Source organism: Halictus rubicundus, chromosome 5 (genome assembly GCF_050948215.1).
Source record: "Halictus rubicundus isolate RS-2024b chromosome 5, iyHalRubi1_principal, whole genome shotgun sequence".
NCBI lineage: Eukaryota > Metazoa > Arthropoda > Insecta > Hymenoptera > Halictidae > Halictus > Halictus rubicundus.
Window position 1 is genome coordinate 9,190,587 of NC_135153.1, and position 23,771 is coordinate 9,214,357.

The following is a 23,771-nucleotide window of genomic DNA, read 5'->3' on the forward strand; positions in this document are numbered from 1 at the left end:
CAATGTTGTGTCCGCGACGGCTGTCGAGCTTCGGCCACTCACCGTGGTGTGAGTTTTTCCACTGACTTAAAATTGTAAGGTTGGCACTGTCATACAACGAGAATTCACTGTATTTCTTGACGAACAGTCGACGTATTCTAGAAAACGATAAAACTGTATACATATAATCTAAATTGAACACTAGCCAGGAAAGACCGCGGATGCACATTTGAAACTTTAAAATTTAAATGCAGAGAACACCCGCGTATCGATTGGCGCATCGAGCAAGGCGTACCACCAGTAGGTATCTACGTTGGGTTGGCAAGACTGCGCGCCGTTACCACACTGGCGCCACACTGTTACGCGACGGTAGACGCAGAAACGTTTCTAACCTGTACGCTTCGATACGTCAATATTTCCAAACTATAGTTACGCGTCGTTTGGTAAGTGCTTTAACGATATTTTCAAAAAGTCTATCTTGTAGAAATCTAGTCTATCTTGATCCGTGCGTACGCACCATATTCCCAGCAGTATAAATCACATTTCCATAGAATGCAGAGGCAAATGGTCTCACCGTCCAATTCTTTATTTACATATAATACATTGCTACTCGACGCGTATGTACGATATATGTATACGTAAGTAGGTCTATATTTTTATCGTGTTTCATGAAATTGTCGGCGCTACGAACTCGGTATAGTCGAATAAACAACGATAACTCGCGTTAAACCGATCTTTTCTTTGAACGATTCGAAATATTTACTTACCTGTTTGCTCAGAGAAACACTTTCACCGAAAACAGTGACTTCGCGGTAGCAATTAGCAATTAACTTTGCGCATCGCTCGAGTCGAATACGATCGACAGTACAGCAACCTATCTACGTTAGATCGGTTATCGAAGCTTGTTACAAGTAAATAGGGTACGTTCAATTCAACCATCGCGTGACGTTATTACTCGCGTAATTATTCGAACATCAAGAAATATAGAAGTAAAGGAAAGAAAAGACGAGAAAATTGGAAAATAGACAGATAAATCGTTTAATGGGAAAAGAATTGTCTACCTGAATACGCCGAAATCAAACATACTGAACTCACGTTGAATCGGTTCGTAGCGATTTCACTCGACGATAGGATACTCGAGCTTTTCTACTTCTGACACTATTCTCGTCTCCACGCGCGAACGCGTAGCCGTTTCATACTTCTCGCATAGTACGCGAACACGTAAATACCGGTGCGGTTTGGTTTTTCAACAACAACAAACGAATTCGAAAGTTACGTTGCGCCATTGAGACGCGCACGCGCTTTCGCGTTGCCGCGACTGTGCTCGCACAACTCGACGGCGCGGCACGGCGCATGCGCGACGCGGCGGCAACAAATTTCGAACAAGCGCGATATTTTGAATGTCCCGCCGCACCGTTTTCCGTATCACGTATTACGTTCCCGCTTCGCGACGCGTTTTTCAAATTTGATTTCGGTTTCGGTTTCGATTTCGAGAAACTTTAATGCGCCAACCGTACGAATCGGTTTGCAGAAGTGGAAGAGATCAAGCAAAGATGGAAGGGTTGTTTTGGAAAACCGCGCGTATATCCCATGTAATCATGTATTGCACCGGACCGTGATCGAACAGCGAACAATAAAAGTACATGGTGCGTTTAGGTACGAGCGCAACGTGTACACAGCAGAATTTACAAGCGATACCAATGAGTAGAACAGGTAGTATAGGTCGTGACAATGTATTGTGCGATATAACAACTGTACGCCAAATGTTAGCTATGCGTTTGCGCGTCGTCAGATTGAACTTGAATCGGGTGAAAAGTTATTTTGTCATGGGCTAATATTCCGAATCACTTTTATCCACCCCAAGGAAAGAAACCGGGACCCTCTTTCGAGTTCCGTTTACCGTGCCAGGGTCCAAACGTGAACGTCTTGTTACGTTCAGGTTGAGCTTTCTTCGTGGCGATTAGCCTGTAAGTTTCCACGAACCTGCAATATCGGATGAAATTTCATTCTTTCACTCGTGCGTCTGTATCTGTATTCGAATTCGTGTTACGTACCAGTTGTCGTTATTCTCGGCCGTTTTTTGGTAAGGAAAATTGATAGCTTTTCCAGCCCATCCCTGGTCTTTTGCAGCCATCTCGTTCTTGCCCCTGAATCTCTCCGCCTTTTCCTTCTTGGGAAATTCATCTGAATCGAATCGAACGGAAATGGTAAATGGTAATTGCTATGTAATCGCCCACCAGCGTAACCTCGAATATTTGACTAACCTGCGACGAGACCGAGTATACGGTGGACGGGTACCGAGGAGCCAACGGACAAGTCAAGATACGGCGACCTCACCGTCATCGGCATCCTCATCGAAGGTCGATCCGAATAATTTTCTCTATCTTGATTCCGAACCCCAACCTCGTCTCCGTCCTCGTTTCGAGCCCTTTTCCCAGCCCAACTGCTGAACGGAATTTTCCATCCAATTCTTTCACTGCCCGCCTTTCTTTTAGAGCCGTAACCGTCAACGGGCACACCAACGTGGTCATTGTCAGGGTGACGGGGATACGTCGCTCTTCCGCGTTTACCGCCCCACCTATTGAACGGCACACGAATCGGTCGACGAATGCCTTGACTCTGCCCGTGCGAACTCCTTTTGTCTCCCCACCAATACGTCCAAGGATCCGTCTCCTCTTGGGAAGTGTCCTAAAATTTCTTTCGTCGACTAAACACGTTTCGCTAATTGCCGCCGCACATATGCCTATGCGAATACTGTGTGTATACTGTATAATGTACGCACATATCAGCCGCTCACTTGCCAAATCGACTAACTCCATAAAACAGCAAGTGGAGGAATGTGACGAATAAGAAAAGTTGTCACCGAACCGAGTGCTTTGACACTTAAATTCAAAGTATTCCAAAAAGTGGAGTTAATCGATCTGGCCTGTGTATAATAGCGTTACGTCCCAGGTGGGACGAATTATGAGTTCTAGAGGAATAGCCAACCTTCTCGTTTGTAGTCGCACCGAGCCAAGAGTCCATAGTTTCTTCTTCCCTTCGCTTCGCGACAATTTTCATAAGATCGACCGACTTTCCCTTGGTTTCCTCCGCGATTTCTGAAACAAATACTCTCTCGCGATCCGTTCGAAAGGACGTTGCCTCGAAGGACAACGCGTCGCTAGTCCTCACCCGTTTCACTCCCGTCAGGATCGACTTCTTTCCGGTCAGTTTCCATCGCGAGGGAAATATCGGGTTCGCCGTTCCATTCCTTCGATGCATCGTCCATCCATGGTCCAGGTTTCTCCGTTCGGTTCTCGAGCTCGTCGTTGTTTTCGGTTCGCGGCCGTGTCATATCCGAGATGTTACTCCCAACTTCCATATTTCCAACGACCACGCGCGCCAGAAGGCAGACCATCGGAAGAAACGTCCGCATCGTTCTAACGAAAATCGTTCGATTTTGTTGTTAGTTACTCGAGCCCGCCTAACCGCACAAGCAGAATCCGTGCCCGCGAAACAGAATCGATTAAACGAAATAATATTAACAATTACTGACATCCCCCGCAAATGAAAGCACGCACATTTTCTGCGGTAAAAATACAATTACGCGTTCCGTATGTTCGTACAGTAGATTTTCTATGTATTTCGTTATTTCACTTGTGCCCGTGCCTGTGCCTGTATTTAGGTTGCGCTTGTGCCCATCGCGAAAGATATTCCTCTTAGATATACCCACGCGTGCCTGCGTACTTATTAAATCCGGAGGATAAGGAGGGCAAGGATGTAGGCGAAAGAGGATGGTTGATCAGTAAACAGTTCCGACGAAGCTATAAAACAATATCGGCGAACAATATTCTACGGTTGATTTCAATGTCCTTCGCACTTTCTAATGGAAAAACGTTCTTCCGCGAAATATACATTTGCGATTAAGAACGCACGAAAAGAGGAGGAGCATCTATTAGACTCGGGCATTAGGCTCGGGAGACAAGTAATATGCCATGGGAAATTCTTTATTACGAAAAGAACGTAAGCAGGCTGAAATCTTCTCTACGAAAAACAATCCGCCAATTGCGTGTTTCTATTAAAGTCGCATTAGTAGCAGAGAGACATTGTACGTACATATCTACTGTACGTTATGTGTATACGCGTACATACCTATGTGACGTACATTATAGCGTCGGTACAACACATACAGGTACGCGTGTGCGTACGTATAATAGAATCGTATTTATTTCGAAATATTTCGTTCTCGTTATTTAGGCAAGATTTACGATTGCAACAATACACGGTCCGCGTTCCAGAGAAAGCGCAAAAAGGACGGTAACGCGCCGCGTTCTTTTCGTATTATTTTCTCGTTTCCGTTTTCCTTTTTTTTTCTCTCGTCGATCGACGCTTTTACAATGATAATCGAAGGATGACATGCCGCGAGGGAGGGCAGAGAAGTGCACTTTCGTCAGCATACGCGTTCAAATTTCGTTAGCGAGAGCTTTCAAACCTGTCATCGTAGTACTTAGTATTCGTTTTCAAAAACCATTTGCATCCAATACTTTTATCGCGCATTAGACGCCGCGCAGATATTTTTCCTCTCGTTTCTCAATCGGTATTTCTCTTGTCGTTTCTCAATCGTTATTCGCTGGAAATTCATTACGAAATTTCCATCGTCGTATATCTATCGTTCGAGAATCCCAAGTCGACTCGGTTCGAATTGAATCGGATCGGGTCCTATTGAAAATCACACGCGTTTAGAATGTTGTATTCGCTATCAGTCGAACTCTTCGCAACTATTTTCGAGCTTTTCGTCGTCTGATCGTCGTTCTCGACGAGGCTACAGAGATGCAACGGGACAAACCGAAAGAGATATTTGAATTTACCGAAATCAAGGATAACACGACCCGACAGTAACGTAGAGGAAGCACGGTCGAAATCATTTCTTTTTTCTCCGCAATAACGTGGCCAAATGTACAATTTTTGTCAGTCCGTCGATTCGTTTGAGAATATTAATCCGCAGCCGTGCTTGACGATAACGAACGAAGCGATTGGAAAATATACATATTATGGACAGTACGAAATATACATGTGCGTGCATAGACTTACTCGCATTCACTTTCGAATATTCAATTCTATCAGGGTTTCCTCTCGATGCGGCCAGTCGACCAAATAAGTACTCCTGGGCTTTCAAACAGTCGACTCTCGGGCTATCACCGTTGTTGTTTGATCGTTGCGGACAAAATTCGGTGCGATACGCGCGACTACCTGGAGCACGAGCTCCACCGAAATAAGGTGTACAATGGACGGTAACGATACGCGTCGCTCTTCTTATATCCACCACGTGGTTCTCCGGCGCACTCTCCGCTCATCCGCAGGCTCCAAAAAAACAACCCCTCCAACCTTTTACCATCCCTCTCATCTCTCTCTCTCTCTCTGTCTCACTCTCTTACACACATACACACACACACGCACGCACCCTCCCACCCTCTCAAGCTCGCGCCATTATTCTTCCCAGGTAGAAACACCTACCACTTCCTCTTTGTATCTTCACCTCTTTCCGGCACGTATTGTATTAAGTGGATGCAAACCGATTAACACTAAACGTACCACCGCCGGTCAAACTGACCGGTTCCAGATTTTTAATTTTACAATTGCTGAAATTGTAAAGATGATTTCGTGGTAATGATCAAATGAATATATTTAGTAGAGCACGTATTATAATACGAACCGCACGAAATCCAAATAAATTCAGTCTCGTCATTTTTTTAAGACAACGTATATTAGTTACTTTCAAAGCTCGGTCATATATGCATGTACATGCAGATGTGCGCATCAAAATTAGATGAGAACACAGAGAGGAAGAAAAAACGAAAGGACCAAAAGATGACCACCGTTATACGATTAACGTTTCTTTTTCGATTCGTTTTCCAGGATACAGATAGATTTTTTAAAGAATTTGCCAAGTTCATACATAAAATGAGGGCCGCATATGTGCGCAAACGTTAATAATGTGTTGCTTCGCGTCCTGAAATATCGTCGCGCACCGCCATCGTAAATTTTCATTTCACGCGCTGCGTAATCTTTTCAGTTGCCTCGATCTTACCGACCGGGTTCGATCCGAACGAACGATAAACAAGAACACATAATGTAATATAATATAATGTGTAATAAAATAATAGAAACAAGATCGATAACACGAGCGCGATCCGTCGAATTATCGATCCACGACTAACCCTTAGCACTCGAATGGTGCCTGGAAGGCACCACTAAAAATTGCTGTATCGTTATTGAAAATATTTTTTACGTTATTAAATTTGTTTGCATTTAATAAATTACTAAACATTTCGGTAGTGTGCGAGTAAGTTGCACCATTTTCGAATGTACAACATGAAAAAAATATATAGAAGGGCAATATTCTCGGTTGGAAGAAATGTTTCGTTTTGGAGTTAAAATAGCTTCGAGGGCAAAGGGTTAAAGCGGAAACGAAAAGAGGTTGTTGTCTTGATATTTAAGCATACTTTACACTTGGAATTACTCCAGAGTAGACACGATCGCACGATTCATTCCAGTCGGTAGATTTATCCGCTCGAAATCCGGCGTCTCCATGGACCGTTTAACATTCTTACTTGGCATTCGTTGATACTGTATAGTACTCTGCACCAACTATTACAATGTAGGTACAGTGACTCCCACTAATATTCGGACGCTTTTAAAAATCGCACAACTTTGTCAATATTGGACTATACTACTTGAATTTTGTTTGAGAAGTCAGAACAATTGATTAACGTTTGATTAAAATTACAATTGGTCGAAATTGCAGAGAAAGTACTAAAGGTTGTATTTTGCAACTTTTTAATGCTTATACTAAAAATTTAAAAAGCACGTTTTGTACATCTGTATCAATTATACATATTCTGAATATTTCATCTAAACCGGTCAACGTCGCAATGAGCTACAAACGTTTAACGATGAAAACTTAAGGGTGAAAGTCGCAGAGTTTTGACCTTGTCAGGGAGTTTCGCCCTTATGTGATTATTAGACTGCGAATCTTTATGCAAAATAAAAATTTTCCGGAGTGAAACAGAAATTTATTTTTTTTCTTAATATGTATAACAGGTTGAAAATAATGTGTCGTGATCCCGGAAGGAGAAAGTCTTTCGTTCTTAGTTGATTTCTTTATTTTGTACAATTAGTGTCACGATGCGTTCGGTTCGAAGTGCGACTGAATTCTGAGCTGGTGATGCAAGGAAAAATGGGGAGAAGGATGACTTTAGGGTAGGAGAATTGTGGGGGAGGAAAAGTGAAAGTCGGAAACAAGTCAAGGGATGGTCGCTGGAGAGGATGTCTGGTTTTCGTCTATTTCAAGGATGGCTAAAGTCTTGTTGCGATTTGGTTCTAAGAAGAGAAAGTAGAGAAGGAAAGGGTGGGGAAGAGTGAGAGGACGGAGAGGACGGTTGACTTTTCTATGGGCGACGAAAACTCAGTTCCGGAAGGTGATTTATTGGGTTCGGGGCCCTTATGGTTAAAACGGCGTAGGCTAGGGTAGGTATGATCGTAGGAGTGTGAGAGTATCTGACACCTCCCTCCTGTAGATTAATTTACGGATATCAAAACGTGAATTAATTAGATTCTATCGCTGCGGTCGACATTATAAACGTGGTACGGTAAAAATTAGTAATACGGAATGACAATAATATCTAGCAATAATTTTACATTAATGATATTGGTTTACATAATGATAGTATTAGTAAGTAGTTCGCATGTGAAAGATTATGAATGTGTAACGAGTTTGTAAATTAGGGATGCGGATGATATAACGCAAGAATAATAAAATTAACGCAATGATGTCAATATTAAACTATAAATACGGATCGCGATATGATGTAATCTTATCTATAATATATATATTTTTTATTATTATTAATGAATCGCAATGGGATTAATCCATATTTACGGAAGGGGTACGGGATGATGATCTTCTTAGTCCATGTGGTAAGGTCGGCTGGATCGAGGGATCAGCTTGGCGGTAACCATCAAAATTATGGGTTGAGCGAGGGTCAAATTCCCTCTCTTCTGACTTGGCCCTGTATTCTTCTTCCAGAATTTGTGACAACTGTGTCCTCGCCACAGGTGCAGTGTTGATGTTCGTGTTGATTACTTTGAAGCAGCAGGTATCCTTTATTGATTTTGATTCCTTAGCGAAACACAGGTGTCTCATTGTAGGCCGCAGTAATCCACAGTAGCGTAAAAGGTTGATTATAAGTATCAATCCGACAATAGATATTGTGACACTTAGTAGAACCGTGTGCCATTGGTTATGGTAGATGGTTGTCGGTTTTTTTAGTTGCTCTTGTAGGAGAGTATCCAGTTGAGTAACTTTGTGATTTAGATATTTAAATTCTTCTGTTCTCGTATTTGTGATTTTGATTGGTGTCAAACGTACTGGCGTAATTATGGAATTCCCGTGTGTTTTGGGACAGCAATCATCTTCAACGATGTTGTGCGGTGTTGAATTATGACTACGATTTGTAGTGACTTTTTCTGACGGTTCCAAAACTATTGTTTTTGTATAACCCTTGCATTGGGGTTGAAGTCGAATAATTCCGGCGGATGTTAGTTCGACGTCTTCAATATGTGTCGGAGAGCATGTCAGAGTTAATTGTAAAGGATGCACGGCGGTAAAGATCCATTCGTTGTTTTGGATGTAGTGCCACATCTCGAAATCAGGTTCGGTTGTATGAATCTGACACGATGATGGTATTCTCTTGACAGTGGAGGTGAGTAGCGTTGACTCGCATGTTGGTTGTCCAGATGTTCGAGTCACGTGTTTGATGGAACAAATGCGTTCACCGGTATCGACTGATAAACATGCTTCGAGATTTTGAAGCAATGTGTAATACACCTTATTTGTACTCAGTAAGATGTAGGGAGAACTCGGTTGGATATATGAGTAGGTATTTGAAGGGTTGAGAGGAGCAGGGAACGGTAACATTTCGTAGAGCTCGTAATGTGTTTCCTCGATTAATGGAATTTTAATATTGAATATTAGTATATTATTGATACAGACAATGTTTAATTGATGCAATTTTTCGTACTTGTATATGTTGGAATATGTTAATGCAATAGGCCATTTCAATCCTTCTCTGAGAGTAATATTGTTCAATTCATGGAGTAGGTTTTGAGGGGTGATTATCTGTGGGTGTAATATGTTATGAATTCCTAATGTGATAGAATAGATAATCGTGTTGTAGTAGTCATCTAGTTCCGAAGATATTTGTGATAGAGAAAATATTTGTTCGAGAATGAGATGTCGTTTAAAAATATCGTTAAGGTAATTAGTGGTCAAATTAGAAAAGTTATTGAATAGTTTGATGTTTTCATTAAGTTTATCCTCATCAGCACGGAGGTTTTGAATAGATGAGTTGAAATTTTGGATGGTGTTGCTAATAATTGAGATTTGTTGTTTCATTAATAACTGGACATTTCTGTTTTCAAAGGTAGTTGAGTCTATTGTTTTCTTATAAAATTCGACGTCCTCGATACTAGGAGTGCCGAATAGCCAACGTAGAATATAAGCAGTGCTGTCAAATAATCCTCTTTTTGTTATCGTTTTACCTTTAATTGATTCGTTGTTTATCATGTACTTTAAAGTTTCAATTTTATCCTTAATTACTGAGATACGCGATTGTATAGTTTGAAGAGATTGGTGACAAAAGTACTCATTATCATTATGAAGTATTTGTGTGGGTTTATTTGCACACATATTTAAAGATTTCGTATAAAATCTAAAAAGTTGGTCGTATCGTCGTTCTGCGATTGTAAGATTGATATGAGTCAATAAAGTATATTGCGAGTTTGATAGTTTTATGCTGCCTACATGGTTGTAATATAATCCTACGTTATTATTTATTTTAAAAATTTCATAATAGGGTTTAATTGTGCGAGGATAGGTGGGAGTTAGTGAGAGGAGTATTAGCAATGGTAGCGTGAATCGAGAATAATAGTTCCTAATCATCCTCATTGCCTGAAACAAAAGGTTTCAGTAAATTAGTATGGTATGTGATTAGTTTCCTATTCTTTAGAATTTGAACTGTATTATTAGGATTAACCTTTGTTATTTTGTAGGGGCCTTTATAATTAGGCGTAAGTTTTTTGTTTAATCCAGGGGTATTTTGTTTATTTAAAATATATACTAAATCATCGATGTTGTATTTGTGTAAAATGATTCTGTTATCATAATAAGTTTTTGATTTTGTTTTGGACTGTATTAAGTTATCTCTTGCTATTTTTTGTGTATGATTTAATTTTTGTTTCAAATTAACTACGTAATCGTCGTAAGAATAGTTGAGTGTAGGTTCCTGAGTTATATTACTCGGTAAATATGGTTTGTTTCCGAAGAGTATTTCGTATGGAGAAAATCCGGTTGATCTATGTACATGCGTATTGTATGCTAGCATTGCAAAACTTATGTATTCGTCCCAATCGGTTTGTTTGTCATTAATGTAATGTTTTAAGTAATCTTTTAAAGTTAAATGCGATCTCTCTAGAGCGCCATTAGTCTGAGGGTGATAAGGGGAAGATACTATGTGTTTGGTGCTGAATAGTTTAGTTAGATCTTTTATTAAACGTGACATAAAATCAGTTCCTTGGTCGGTGAGTATAGATCTAGGAATTCCGAACAAGGTTATAAATTTCGACAATTCTCTGGCAACGGTTTCAGATTCATGATTCGGAATAGGAATAGCATATGAGAATTTTGTTAAGTCGTCTTGCATAGTGAGTATAAAACGATTGTTGTTTAAGGTTTGCGGTAAAGGTCCGACAATATCGATTGCAAGTTTCTCAAAGGGTTTATTGGACGTAGACGTGATTTCCATTGGAGCCTTAGAGGGTCGGAAATTGGTTTTATTTATTTGGCAAGAGGGGCATTTCTTTATATAATTTTTTATGTCTTTCTTCATTGAGTCCCACTTATAAAATTCCTTGATTCTTCTATATGTTCTAAGGAAACCTGAATGACCAGCCAACTTGGAATCATGATTTTCTTGTAAGATTTGTATGATTTCGTCTTTTGTTTTAGGAGTGACGCGTTCAGTATCTAAGATAATAGGTGTAATATTCGTATCCTTGAAAATATAATATATAATTTCACCGAACATGCTTTTTTTAATATTTTTATTATTAATTGTAACATCGTGGATATAAAGATTTCCGGAATAATTGTTTTCTTGCAAATGTTTATTCAAAGTTTGTAGTGAGTAAAATATTTCTTTATATTCTAATTTATCGAAGTGAAATGCTTTACAAATACAGATATATGTGGTTTGCGTGTCGTTAACGAGTTTTATACATGAGTACAGGTCATCGGGTTCTTTGCTTTTGGACATGTCGTATTTGTTTCGTAACGCTTCTGAAAATAAAAAGCTCTCGTCTAAATCTTTCGAATAAAATAAGACATTTGGGAAATAATTAAATTTGTCACAGGGAATAGATTTGATTTTTGGGATGTCCAGATTTTTATAATGATATTGTATAAAACTGTCGAAAGGTTGGCTATTTTGAATGACATTTATTAATGGAGCGCGGGATAGCGCGTCCGCATTCGAATTGAGTTTTCCTGGTTTATACGTAATTTCATAATCGTAGTCTTCTAATTTCAGTCGCCAACGTAGTAGTCGACTTCCCGGGTCTTTGCAATTGAATAGCCAGGTAAGCGGTTTATGGTCTGTTACGATGCGGAACCGTCGGCCATACAGGTAGGGCCTAAAATGCCTAACACTCCAAACAATAGAAAGTAACTCCTTCTCTGTTGTACTGTAATTCTGTTCACTCTTATTTAGGGTACGAGAAGCGTATGCAATTGGTAAATCCTTTCCGATAGGACCTTGGCTTAGTACAGAACCGATTGCATAGTTAGAGGCATCGGTGGTAAGAATAAATTCTTGATTAAAATCGGGATATTGGAGAATTGGTTGTGTTGTTAATATTTGCTTAAAATTGTCGAAAGATTTCGTTTGTTCGGAGGTCCATTCGAAAAATGTATCCTTTTTTAATAAAATCGTTAATGGTTTAGCGATAGCAGCAAAATTATGTATGAATTTTCGATAGTAGCCGACAAGGCCTAGGAAACTTTTGATATCTTTTTGATTTTTAGGTGTAGGAAATTTAGCAATGGCATTAATTTTGTCAGGATTTGGTTGGACACCCTTGTCCGATATAATGTGGCCTAAGTATGCCACTTCATGTCGCATGAATTCACATTTATCAGGTTGTAGTTTTAAATTGTTTTTTCTTAAACGGTCAAAAATGGATTTCAATTTTATTGAATGTTCCTCGATCGATGATGCATAAATGACGATATCGTCAAGATAAACGAAACATTGGAGACCTTGCAAACCAGTTAGGATTGAGTTCATTAGCCTTTGAAAGGTTGCAGGAGCGTTTCTTAACCCAAAGGGCATTCTCGTGAATTCATAGTGTCCTAGAGGGGTGGTGAAGGCTGTTTTCTGTTTGTCGGATTCTCGCATCGGAATTTGGTGAAACCCAGATGCCAGGTCTAGGGTTGTAAAATATTTTGAATGTCCTAGTTGGTCTAAAATATCCTCGATATTGGGTAAGGGATAGGCATCACCGATTGTAACGTCGTTTAGGCGTCTATAGTCAATTACAACTCTCCATTTTCGTTCACCGGAGGAATCCGATTTTTTTGGTACTATCCATAAGGGGGATGACCATGGAGAAGTAGATGGTTGTATTATTCCTTGTTTTAACATTTTATCTATTTGGTTGTTTACTTCGTGTTTGTGAATTTCCGGGTATCTATATGATTTAGTATAAATGGGAGTAGGATTAGTTAAGTTAATTTCATGTTCCATAGTATTTGTTACAGTTAATATATCGTCGGAAAGATGAAATATATCGTAATATTCTTTACAAATATTTAAAATTGATCGTCGTTCCTCTGAATTTAGATGTTCCAACCGCATGTTGTTTTCTAATACTTGTTGTCGCTTTAGTATAGGTGAGTTTGAATTATTTGTTACAAGGATCGCGGAGCTGTGCGGAAGTCGCTCTAAGTATACCGAAATTGGTTTTATTTGTAAATCTATTATGCGCGTGTTTAAAATCGTAGCATAAGCTCTATTATTTTCGTTTACTTTAATGATTGCTTTTGACAAATAAACTCCTTTTTGTAATTCTAATTCCGGAACAATACCTTCTTGGATTTCGGGATTTTGTATTTCGATTTCAATGAGGGTTTCAGTTCGCGCCTTAAGCTTGATTAAATTTATATTTTGGTTTTCAAATTTTTGATGATTTAAGTTAATTGGTATCGTTGATGACTTAAGAGATAGAGTGCGTGATTGATAGTCGATAATCGCAGATTCTTTCTGTAAAAAATCTTTACCTAATAAGCCGTCGAAAGGGACGTTTGTTGCTTGGTTTAGGATATGGAATTTTATGTCGATAGTGGAATCACCTACTTGTACAGGAATCAAACAACTGCCTACAGTTTCGACTGGGGTATTCACGCTAAGACCTTGTAGTACTAATTTATCTCTAGAATTGAAATACGTGTTAGGATTTAATTTGCACGCTTTAATTAACGATATGTTTGCGCCTGTATCTACCAAGAATGTGAAGGCTTGATTTGCGTTTTTCGAGTGTAACGATGGTACTATAATATAATCTAAATTATCGCATGGTATGGACATGGTTAATTCTCGAACACCGTTAAGCGAGAGATCGGACCCTCCAGCTCGGTGTTCGTTGCTGGGGGTTCCTGCGAGTTTAAATGTACCGCGGCGTTTTCGGTCTGTCGAGTCGTATTATTAGTTATTTGTTGCCTTCGATTATTATTATATTGTCTTTTCCGACATTCTATAATTACGTGACCTTGTTTTTTACAATAATTGCAAAACTTTAATTGGCTAGCATGTTGAATCGTGTCTGAACGAATAGGATTTTGATGTTGAATTCGATTTTGCATTTGAGGTTGGCGAAATTCATTCGGAGATTGATACTGCTGTTGGTTTCGATAAGAGCTTTGATTTGGTTTAGAAACTTGTACGTTATTAATGACTCTATTACGATCAGGGCCAGGTAATCTTGATCTACATTGTGATGATCCATGATTTGTTCTACCGCAAATGGTACAAGATTCTCGCCTAGCGTATTTATGCATATTTAAGGCTCGTTCTTCTGCGACGGCGGCGGAATATGCGGAATTTAAGGAACTAAATTCTTTCCATCTCAGCATTTGAGAAATCTGAGGACAACTATGATAAACGAATCGATTTAAGGTCGTTTCTTCAACGGATTTTTTTTTTCCTGGAATTTCTAGAGGATCATTTGAATATTGTTGTATTGCGCTAAGTGCTCTTGAGGACAAGGTTAATAATCTTTGGTAGAAAGCGGTAATATTTTCGGAATGATGTTGTCTACTATTGTTTAGTTCTTCCATTATTTGACAATAATGTTTCTTATCTTGAAATAATATTTTAAGCTGTTCTTTTAAATCTGTCCAAGTACTAAAATTCTGAAGGGCAAGCTGTTCTTTAGCATTTCCCGAGATTTTTGAAAGAATGAAGTACAAAAGAGGCGTTTTCTGTCTCGCTGAAGCGAGCTCGTCTGCATTATTGCAATTGGCTATAAATTGCCCGAGTTCGTACCGGTTACCAGAAAATTCCTTTGGAATTAGGTTACATAGAAATTGTATTGGATAATCAGAGGAATTAGAGGAATTAGAGGAATTAGAGGAATTAGGGGAATTAGAGGAATTAGGGGAATTATCTGGATATGGTAAAGACATCGTGATCTGAGTACAAAAGATGATCAACAAGCAACAAAATTCAAAGGTGTATGTACCTGTCGTCTACCAGCGAAGTAGTTCCTGTGCGTGACAGCGATTGACTTCCTTCTCTGAGGGGCTGATTAGATCCGTAGACTCTCCGGTTGACACTATTAGTTCCCGTCACAAAGGATAAAAATCCACAGATGAAGAACACTTTTAATAAAGTCTTATTATTCTTCCACCACTGACAGGTCCTACCGACTGCGCCAAATTTTGTGTCGTGATCCCGGAAGGAGAAAGTCTTTCGTTCTTAGTTGATTTCTTTATTTTGTACAATTAGTGTCACGATGCGTTCGGTTCGAAGTGCGACTGAATTCTGAGCTGGTGATGCAAGGAAAAATGGGGAGAAGGATGACTTTAGGGTAGGAGAATTGTGGGGGAGGAAAAGTGAAAGTCGGAAACAAGTCAAGGGATGGTCGCTGGAGAGGATGTCTGGTTTTCGTCTATTTCAAGGATGGCTAAAGTCTTGTTGCGATTTGGTTCTAAGAAGAGAAAGTAGAGAAGGAAAGGGTGGGGAAGAGTGAGAGGACGGAGAGGACGGTTGACTTTTCTATGGGCGACGAAAACTCAGTTCCGGAAGGTGATTTATTGGGTTCGGGGCCCTTATGGTTAAAACGGCGTAGGCTAGGGTAGGTATGATCGTAGGAGTGTGAGAGTATCTGACAAATGTAACAGCATTTTAAAATTTTTCTAACGCTTTTACTGTTTTAAAACGCGCCTACCCATTTTTGCCATAAACGCATAAAATCCGCAGTCTAGCGATCATTTTGAAACATCTCTAGCTAATTGCAACGTTGGCCGATTTTAATGAAATTCTCAGAGTATGTATAACTTATACAGATCTACAAATCGTACTTTCTAAATTTTCAATGTAAGTCCACATAAAAAAGTTGCAAAATACAACTTTTAGTATTGAGTTGTTTCTCACTTTATGTAGCAACCAATCGTGCTAATGATAAAGAATGTGAGTGAGAGTCACTGAATGTCGTACGAGAGTGCCATGCCGGTACGTCGATATACCGATGCAATACAAATACGAATATTTACGAATAGTTACGAGTAATTACGTAAGCGTTACAGTGAATTCTCGATGTATGTCAACAACACATATCGTCCAGGAGACATACCCGAGCCGTGTTATGTTTACCGAGGCCTCTCGAGCTTCGTGGTTCCTCACGGGGCATACCCCGCGGTAGTGGGGATGATTCCGCGACGTTTATCGTCCAGGCCTTGGCGACATATATAAAGAAATCACTGTACTTATATTCTAGGTATTATATTGTAGAATACAGCATTTCGCTTGGAACTGATTGGGCTCGACGCGGGCGCGTTACATGTCGCGACAAGATTTCCATTTTTCTGGACGTGTTAGATCGATTCCGTCGATTCGGTACCGCTTGCTCTATGCGTCCTCTTACCCGGGTGTATGTAGTAGCGCTGCGACTCCTTCAACTTATTCGCCAAGGTCGTCCCGCCGTTCGACGATTTCGGTCTTTTTCTCGCGACGATAGCTCGCTCGAAATGGTCGTCTTGCTCTCCGGATTCGAAACTTTCCGTAAATTTGCAATCGCCGTCGCCACCGTCGTCGTCGTTCCGCCGCGCGCTCCTCCCGGAAAGTTTTTCGGCGTTTACTGGAAAATTCGTTTTTTTCCCTCTCGAAATGAAGTAAGGCTGTCGGAATAAACCTGATAGGGGAGAAGAGTGTTTGTTTCTTTGGCCGGGGATTCGATCGTTCGTTTCCCTCGCGGAGACCTCGCTCGCGTGCTCGTTGCTCGAATCACCGCGTCTTCTTTGCATTCGAATCCCGTGATCGTCCTGTTCCGCTTCCTCGAGATCCGTCCACCAGCTCGATCGAATCCTTTTGCCTCGGGGCATGGGTTGATCGTTCGGCCCAATACGATTCTTCAGCTTGTTTCCGTCGTTGTGTAGTATGTACATGTATCCCGGTTCGTTGACGTACATCGGATTCTCCATTATCATGCGATGCTCTCTATAGTACGCGCTCCTCTCCGTATTGTACGACGCCAGAGGATCCCACTTCTCGATCGGATCCCCCCGTACGCCCATCGACACGATTACGATCGGTTTTGATGGATCGTGCCGCGATCGTCCGGAAATCTGTCTCGAGCGCCTGAATCGTAAAATTTCCTTGCTGTCTAGACATTTCATTTGCGCGCTCGTCAATTGGAATCGATAGAATTACCTGGCCGCGATGTGGAACGGTAACGCGATCGATTCAACCAGAGATCGCGAACCGCCGCCGGAATCGTCATCGTCGACGCGTACGTCGCCGCGCCATCTTGGAACTCGTTTTCCCACGGATTGATACGACAACGCATCCCGAGGAACATCCGTCACCTACGAACACGCGCCAAACGTTTAGTCGCATTTCGACAGCTATTTAGTAGAAACATACAGTAAATTCTCGATATATGTCAACAACACGGGTCTTGACAGTGTCGTGTATCGTCCAGGAGGCGTCCGAAGCCTCTCGAGCTTCTTGGCCCCTCACGGGATATACCCCGCGGTAGTGGGGATAATTCCGCGACGTATATCCTCCAGGCCTTGGCGACATATATAGAGAAATCACTGTACATATTATTAGTTGCTCGTTGCATATGAATTGACCGATTTCAGAGTAAAAGTTTGATACAGTGTTCTAATCAAGAGATACTATTATAATCTACAGGTTTATCGTGTAGACTATTTGAAGGTACAAACTTCATATTTTAATTCCTACCTTCAGTTTCTATCTGGATGCCCACCTTTACTTTTAAATGAAATTTATCTCATCATCGGTCAATGTGACCGACGTGTATTCTGTTTGTATGAGCGAAACAATAAACATACTGACGACGACATTATGCGATGGTTGGTCAAAATGTGGTGGTAAATAAACGCACTGGTAGTAGTAGTAAACAATATAGATGATAAATGACAATCTAATAAACGTGGAAGGTGAACAACCAAAAAATTCAACATTTACAATAGTATAATCGAAAAACTCATTTTTTGACAGAATATGACGATTACAATGAAGCTTATTTTAATCGAGAAATTATGTTTGTTATGTTATTTCGAGAAAATTATGTTTGTTTAAAGTTACTGTTGAGAATCGGACGTTTCATACGCAACGACCTAATAGAAAGCTTATCAATGGGCTTATCAATCCCATCGTTGCGAAGCGAGTATGGCAAAGGAAGAAGTAAGAAGGAAAAATGCGAGGCCAAAACGACGCTCCAGGGAGAAGAGCGTTTCCCAGGCACGCCAACATTTCTCTCTTCAACTGGAGGACTAAAACTTTCGTCGAGTCGTTACTCGAGTTGTTATTGCAACTTTCAAAGTTTCCGCGTTGAACTATACGTATAATATAATGGTATACTACACTGCACTATGATATGCCATGGTATAGTATAGTATGGACGAACTAATAGAGTCAATTACAGTGAATTCTCGATATTTGTCAACAACACCGTGTTATGTTTACAGTCCCCGGCGTCCGAGGCCTCTCGAGCTCCGTGTCGCCTCACGGAGTATACCCCGCGGTAGTGGGGATAATTCCGCGACGTTTATCATCGAGGCCTTGGCGACATGTACAGGGTCTACCCGTTAAGTTTTGTCACCATTTTCTAGGCATTTCCGGTAGTGCAAATAAAAAATGTTGTAGACAAAAGTTTATCAGTACTTGGTGAGCTACATGTTCGCATATACTTGAATTTGAAAAGATGCTTTTTACGTAAAAAAGTAAAGGTCACCTTGACTTTCATGTCGCTATAATTGCCACCGCGATCTCCGGATCTGTCTCCCTTAGATTTTTATCTTTGGGGATATCTGCAATCCGTTGTATACGACACAACAATCAGTAATGTTCAAGAATTTCGGAATCGCATAACAACTACATGTAATAACATAAACCGAGAAGCCCTAATTATGGCGACAACGAAAAATCTAATACAAAGAGCGGAGTTATGTATCACAGAAGATGGATCGCAGTTCGAACATCTGATGTAACTTGACTTATTTCGTAAGAAATAATTTTTCGTTAACATTACGTTTGCACAACATTTTCGAGTTTGAGGTCAATGTAAGGTGATAGTATGGTACACTGTTCAATTCGTCTCGACGTCAGCAACAATCCTACGATGTCCAAAACATATGACGCGATCTAAAAACCGTCAAGGTGACCTTTACTTTACGTAAACAGCATTTTTTCAAATTTAAGAACATGCGAACATGTAGCTCACCAAGTACTGATAAACTTTTGTCTACAACATTTTTTAATTGCACCACCGGAAATGCCTAGAAAATGGTGACAAAACTTAAACGGGTAGACCCTGTACAGAGAAATCACTGTATGAGCAAACGATCGAAGAGAAAAAAGGGAGAAGGTGATTTTGCAAAGATTCGGCGCTCATTTTTCCATAGGAAGATCACTTTGAAACGTACCACGTCGATGTCACCGGACGTTAACAGAGCAGCCGACGATAACAGAATCGTGGCGAAAAGTGGTCCTTTCATTTCGAAAAACTCGGAGGAACGTGCAACGAATTCGACACTGCGGTGTTGGCGAATCGCGACCGTGTATGTACCTGTTGCGGCCAGGGTAGTCGAGGTTAGGCGAGACAAGGGAAGGAAAGGAAAGGCAAGGCAAGGCGAGACGCGGTTAGGTGTCCTCGCACACCTGTTGTTCGCGAGACGACTCGCGGATGACAAATGGATACGGGGAGACCGTTCCTTCGGTATTTATGGTGTTCCTCGACGTATCCAGCGAGCGACCTCGTCGCGGTCCAAAGATTGGGAGGATTGCACGGGGAATTCGCGGTGCCGTCGCACCGGGTAAAACCCACCTCAATCTACGTGGCCGTTCAACGCAAACACGCTCTGCGACCGCTTTCTCTTTTTCATCAGGCTTCTCTTTCTTTCTTTCTCTCTTTTCTTTCTTCCCATCGCTCCGTCTTTCTTTGTTTATTTCTGCTTTTTTTTTTCTTTCTTTCGAGTGGAAAAGTTCATGTCATGAGGGAAATGCGTTGCCGGCTTGTCAACCGTGCTCGCAAACAGAGTACGTGCGCTTGCCTACGCACTGGTCCGAAGGTATCGACTTTTCTCTTCTTCTCGAGGTCTTATCTCTCACCCGACGACACAATTACACCCGATGAATCCTGTTCCACGACACTTGAAACGTTCGTTGGAGTTTTACCGACGAGGCGGGGTTTTCAACCAGTGAAAAACTACAGCGTCTTTAGTTCCGCGTGAACGACGAACGAAGCGCGCGTCAAACGCAACGACGCGCGAAAGAACGCTATGACGCGACGGTCGCCATTACTCCTAGGTGAACCTACATCTTGGAAATGGAAATTTAGGGGAGCTGCGACTGGCCGAACGCGTCGAGCATGTTCTTTGTGTCGCGGGCAAACAGATTTCCTTTGTCCCGCACACGAGAAATTCGTCCCGAGAATTCTTACATCCTAGGACTATAGGTGTTCGTTTTGTCTTCCAGGGTACGAGTTCCGTTCGTCCTTCGCGGAAGACACTCTCGAGGAAGGTCGGCCAAAATGGTACGGCGCTAGTCGTCCGAACAAGAGCATCGAATCTCGCATGCGATTTATTTTCTTTTTTTCCTGTTCGCAGAAATTCAGATTTCTAGGTGACGGAGATTGTCCCGACTGGCTGTTGGCAGAAATCAACACGCTGTCGCGTATGGTACGTGCCTGAAATTATTCGATTCGTTAGCGATCGATAAGTCCTAAATGGCATTCTCGCTATGTTCGCAGACGTCTATCAAAATCAGGATATTGGGACAGGCAGTCGCAAAGTACCTTACGGAAGGAGAACTCGACGTAAGTACAATAGAAATTTGCGTGGTAATCGATCGAGTCAATTAGTAATGTATTACAGTGATTTCTCGATATATGTCGCCAAGGCCTGGACGATAAAGGTCGCGGAATTATCCCCACTACCGCGGGGTATACCCCGTGGAGGGCCGCGAAGCTCGAGAGGACTCTTACGCCGAGGTGTGTTGTTGACATACAGTCACGAGCAAAAGTGTAAACACACTTCAATAGTTTTAGATAAAACGTGATGATACAACCTATTTTTCAATTGAATGATAAAGATTAGGTACTAATAATTACAATGTGAATAGGATAAACAAAACACAGCAGTTTATTTCCGTTAATATTAACTATATACGGACTATTTATCGAAAGTAGGGAGTGGAGACAATTTTTACAGTTTTGCACTGTAATTGTGCTGGTCGAAATAAAGCTTCACATAAACTCGACATATATTCAACATAAACTGTTATGTTTCGTTTATCACATTCACCATATAGTTATTAGTACCTAAGCTTCATCATTCAATTGAAAAATAGGTTGTATTGTCACGTTTTATGTAAAACTAGCGAAGTGTGTTTACACTTTTGCTCGTCACTGTATATCGAGAATTCACTGTACCTACAACTACAACTATAACATGAAACGTTTAGTTCTCGATGATATTTAAATTACGCGCATACGCCCGGTACTAATTAAATAACACGTAAATTACCGCCCCTTGTTCGCTCTCGTTTCTCTCATTTCACCCTGTATATATATATTTTTTTTTTGGTTCGACAACAATCGCGTTAGGTCTTGCTCCAACTTTTCCTTTACGTCCACGCGAAAAACAAAAATTCGATTCCGCGAGGGCTGCGCGCAAGGGCGGTGATACGCCTTCGCGAAAGCTTTTCGCAGCACGTAACCTAACATGATATATTAAAGCGAAGCTTCGGATAAATTTGCTCGATGCGAGAGATGCGAGAGACGCGAGAGATATCGCGTAAAATCCATGGTGCCTGTCTTTCAGGAGGACAAGATAAAAAAGGTGACTCAAGATGCGAAAATAGGTGAGCACGGTCGAGTTTTCTTCTCGTGAGATTTCACAATTAACGTTTCCTGTATAAAACGGGACTAGAGGTATCCTACTCGCTGGACTAATCTTGTTTACTCTTGTACCTCCGCCACGAAGAACCGAGCGACGCCAAAGCTATGATAGCCGCCCTCGAATTGATATTCGTATCGTCCGCGCGTTATGGAGTTTCCGCCGCCGATCTGAGCAGCGAACTTCAACAACTTGGCCTACCTCGGGAGCATAGCGCTGCGATTGCCAGACTTCATACTGACAACAGCCCTCGGATCACGGATGCCCTCTCGTCGCAGTCTTTGAGAGGTCAGGTCTCAATTGGATAATCGTCCGTTCTTTATTTTTCCAGTTTCGTTCCGTTCCGTTACGTCCCGTTTCAATTCCATTTCGCGTCGGTCTATTTTGCGCCGTTCCGTTCTTTTATAACTGATTTTGTCGCATGCATTATACATGCATTATAAAAGTCGAACGTGGCTACTATTCCCTGGTGAATCGGGATTCATTTCGATATCGTAAATTTATTATACCCCGCATTTCCATGTATCGACCGTACGAGTCTGACCGATTAAATACGCGACACCATGGCAATTCCGCTTCTACCTGTGCTGAACACTAAACCTACCACCGCCGGTCAAAATGGCCGGTTCCAGATGCTTGATTTTACAATTACTAGATAAATTATAAGATGCTTTCGTGGGAAATCATTAAATACGTATACAGTGAATTCTCATTACGAGTCAGCGCCGACCTTACAATTTGGAGTCAGTGGAACTACCCACACCACCGCGGTGAGAGGCCGAAGCTCGAGAGCCGTCGCGACCGCAACATTGTCGGCTATATCGGTGTGAGACCAGAAGACCACTACTAATCCGATTACAAAACTTCTTTAATTTTCGTTATTTTTTTATGAAACTTTCACCAACATATTCGTAGCATTTTTTTTTTTATTAAAATGAAACCAAATATGATATAATTCCGATGATATCTACGTGTGTATCATTTTAATCAGAAAAATGCCACGAATATGTTGGTAAAAGTTTCATAAAAAAATAACGAAAATTAAAGAAGTTTTGTCACTGGATTAGTTGTGGTTTTCTGGTCTCACGATGGCGGCGACGGCTCCCGAGTCTTCTTGTCAGTAGCGCTTAGAGGTCATAGGTTTCTTATGAACTTGTAGACGGATATGACTCTTAGGTTTCTAGCTTGGCCTGTGTATTTCAAATGTAACGAGAATTTACTGTATTTAGTAGAGCATAAATCCAAATACAGTGATTTCTCTATATATGTCGCCAAGGCCTGGGCAATAAACGTCGCGGAATTATCCCCACTACCGCGGGGTATACCGCGTGAGGGGCCCCGAAGCTCGTGAGGCCTCGGACGCCTCCTGAACGATACTTGACGCTGGCAAGACCCGCGTTGTTGACATATATCGAGAACTCACTGTGAATTCAATCTCGTCATTTTCACAAGACATGTATCAGTTACTTTTAGGGCTCGGGTAGGTTTAGTGTTAATAGAATGTCCTCTCGTCTTGCGTTTCGATAAAGACCACCTACCGTTTTCGCAGTCAGTCGATTGTCGTCGATCCAAGTGTTGCCCTGCACTAACTCGTCGCCGTTCACCACGCTGTCTTTGAAGCTGAATAAATTGGGTGGCAACGGAGAAGATTCTGTCGTCAACATCTCGCAGGAGGACGCTCATGTTCTACTTACTGGTAAGAGCGCTCGACAGCGTCCGTTATTACCGTTCGACAAAGTAATCCTGTTAAACCGATGCTTTCTTGTTTTTATTTTCAAGAACTACAGAGGGCGAAAGCGCTGATGGAAAACCTTTGAGTATCTCTTCATCATCGTGTCCATGTATCACGCGTGTATACATATACCGTGTATGGATTCTACCAAAATAATGTACCGTGTCAACTGGATGGACAATAACAGCCGTCGCTATAAGAATAAATAAACACAAAAATAATATGCTTCAGTGTGTCGCAAACGTGATTTACAATTCCCACGTAGCTCTTAATCGATTGGACTAAATTCGTCAAACAGGAAACAGTTTTCACAAACTATGTGAA

At 41.2% G+C, this 23,771-nt stretch overlaps 2 protein-coding genes across 3 annotated transcripts; one reads left to right on the plus strand and one right to left on the minus strand.

Annotated features, from left to right (window-relative positions):
* The first annotated feature begins 305 nt into the window (after positions 1-305).
* Positions 306-23,677, plus strand: LOC143354274 (COMM domain-containing protein 4). Of its 2 annotated transcripts, none has more exons than XR_013082307.1 (8): positions 306-422; positions 20,295-20,352; positions 20,426-20,497; positions 20,569-20,634; positions 21,641-21,680; positions 21,803-22,008; positions 23,265-23,411; positions 23,495-23,677. XR_013082307.1 is itself a non-coding variant. In XM_076788235.1 (8 exons), exons 2-8 carry the CDS (start codon positions 20,350-20,352, stop codon positions 23,530-23,532), a joined length of 567 nt encoding a protein of 188 aa, XP_076644350.1. In that variant the 5' UTR covers positions 309-422; positions 20,295-20,349; the 3' UTR covers positions 23,533-23,677. The 2 variants fall into 2 exon arrangements, 1 of the variants encoding a protein (XP_076644350.1); XM_076788235.1 differs by having other exon boundaries at positions 309-422; positions 21,803-22,003.
* LOC143354641 (uncharacterized) lies at positions 1,401-5,317 on the minus strand. The gene is made up of 6 exons (XM_076788900.1): positions 5,050-5,317; positions 3,151-3,398; positions 2,968-3,077; positions 2,244-2,667; positions 2,034-2,163; positions 1,401-1,962 (listed from the first exon to the last, which is right to left on the minus strand). The coding sequence occupies exons 2-6, from the start codon at positions 3,392-3,394 to the stop codon at positions 1,830-1,832; spliced, it is 1,041 nt and encodes a 346-aa protein (XP_076645015.1). The 5' UTR covers positions 3,395-3,398; positions 5,050-5,317; the 3' UTR covers positions 1,401-1,829.
* Positions 23,678-23,771: the final 94 nt, after the last annotated feature.

Coding starts and splice junctions, on each gene's coding strand:
- LOC143354274 (XM_076788235.1), top strand. Junction 20,635..21,640: donor TTACGGAAGGAGAACTCGAC/GTAAGTACAATA, acceptor CCTGTCTTTCAG/GAGGACAAGATAAAAAAGGT. Junction 21,681..21,802: donor GACTCAAGATGCGAAAATAG/GTGAGCACGGTC, acceptor TCCGCCACGAAG/AACCGAGCGACGCCAAAGCT.
- LOC143354641 (XM_076788900.1), bottom strand. CDS start 3,394: ATGCGGACGTTTCTTCCGATGGTCTGCCTTCTGGCGCGCGTGGTCGTT. Junction 3,078..3,150: donor TCCTGACGGGAGTGAAACGG/GTGAGGACTAGC, acceptor TATTTGTTTCAG/AAATCGCGGAGGAAACCAAG. Junction 2,164..2,243: donor TATACTCGGTCTCGTCGCAG/GTTAGTCAAATA, acceptor GATTCGATTCAG/ATGAATTTCCCAAGAAGGAA.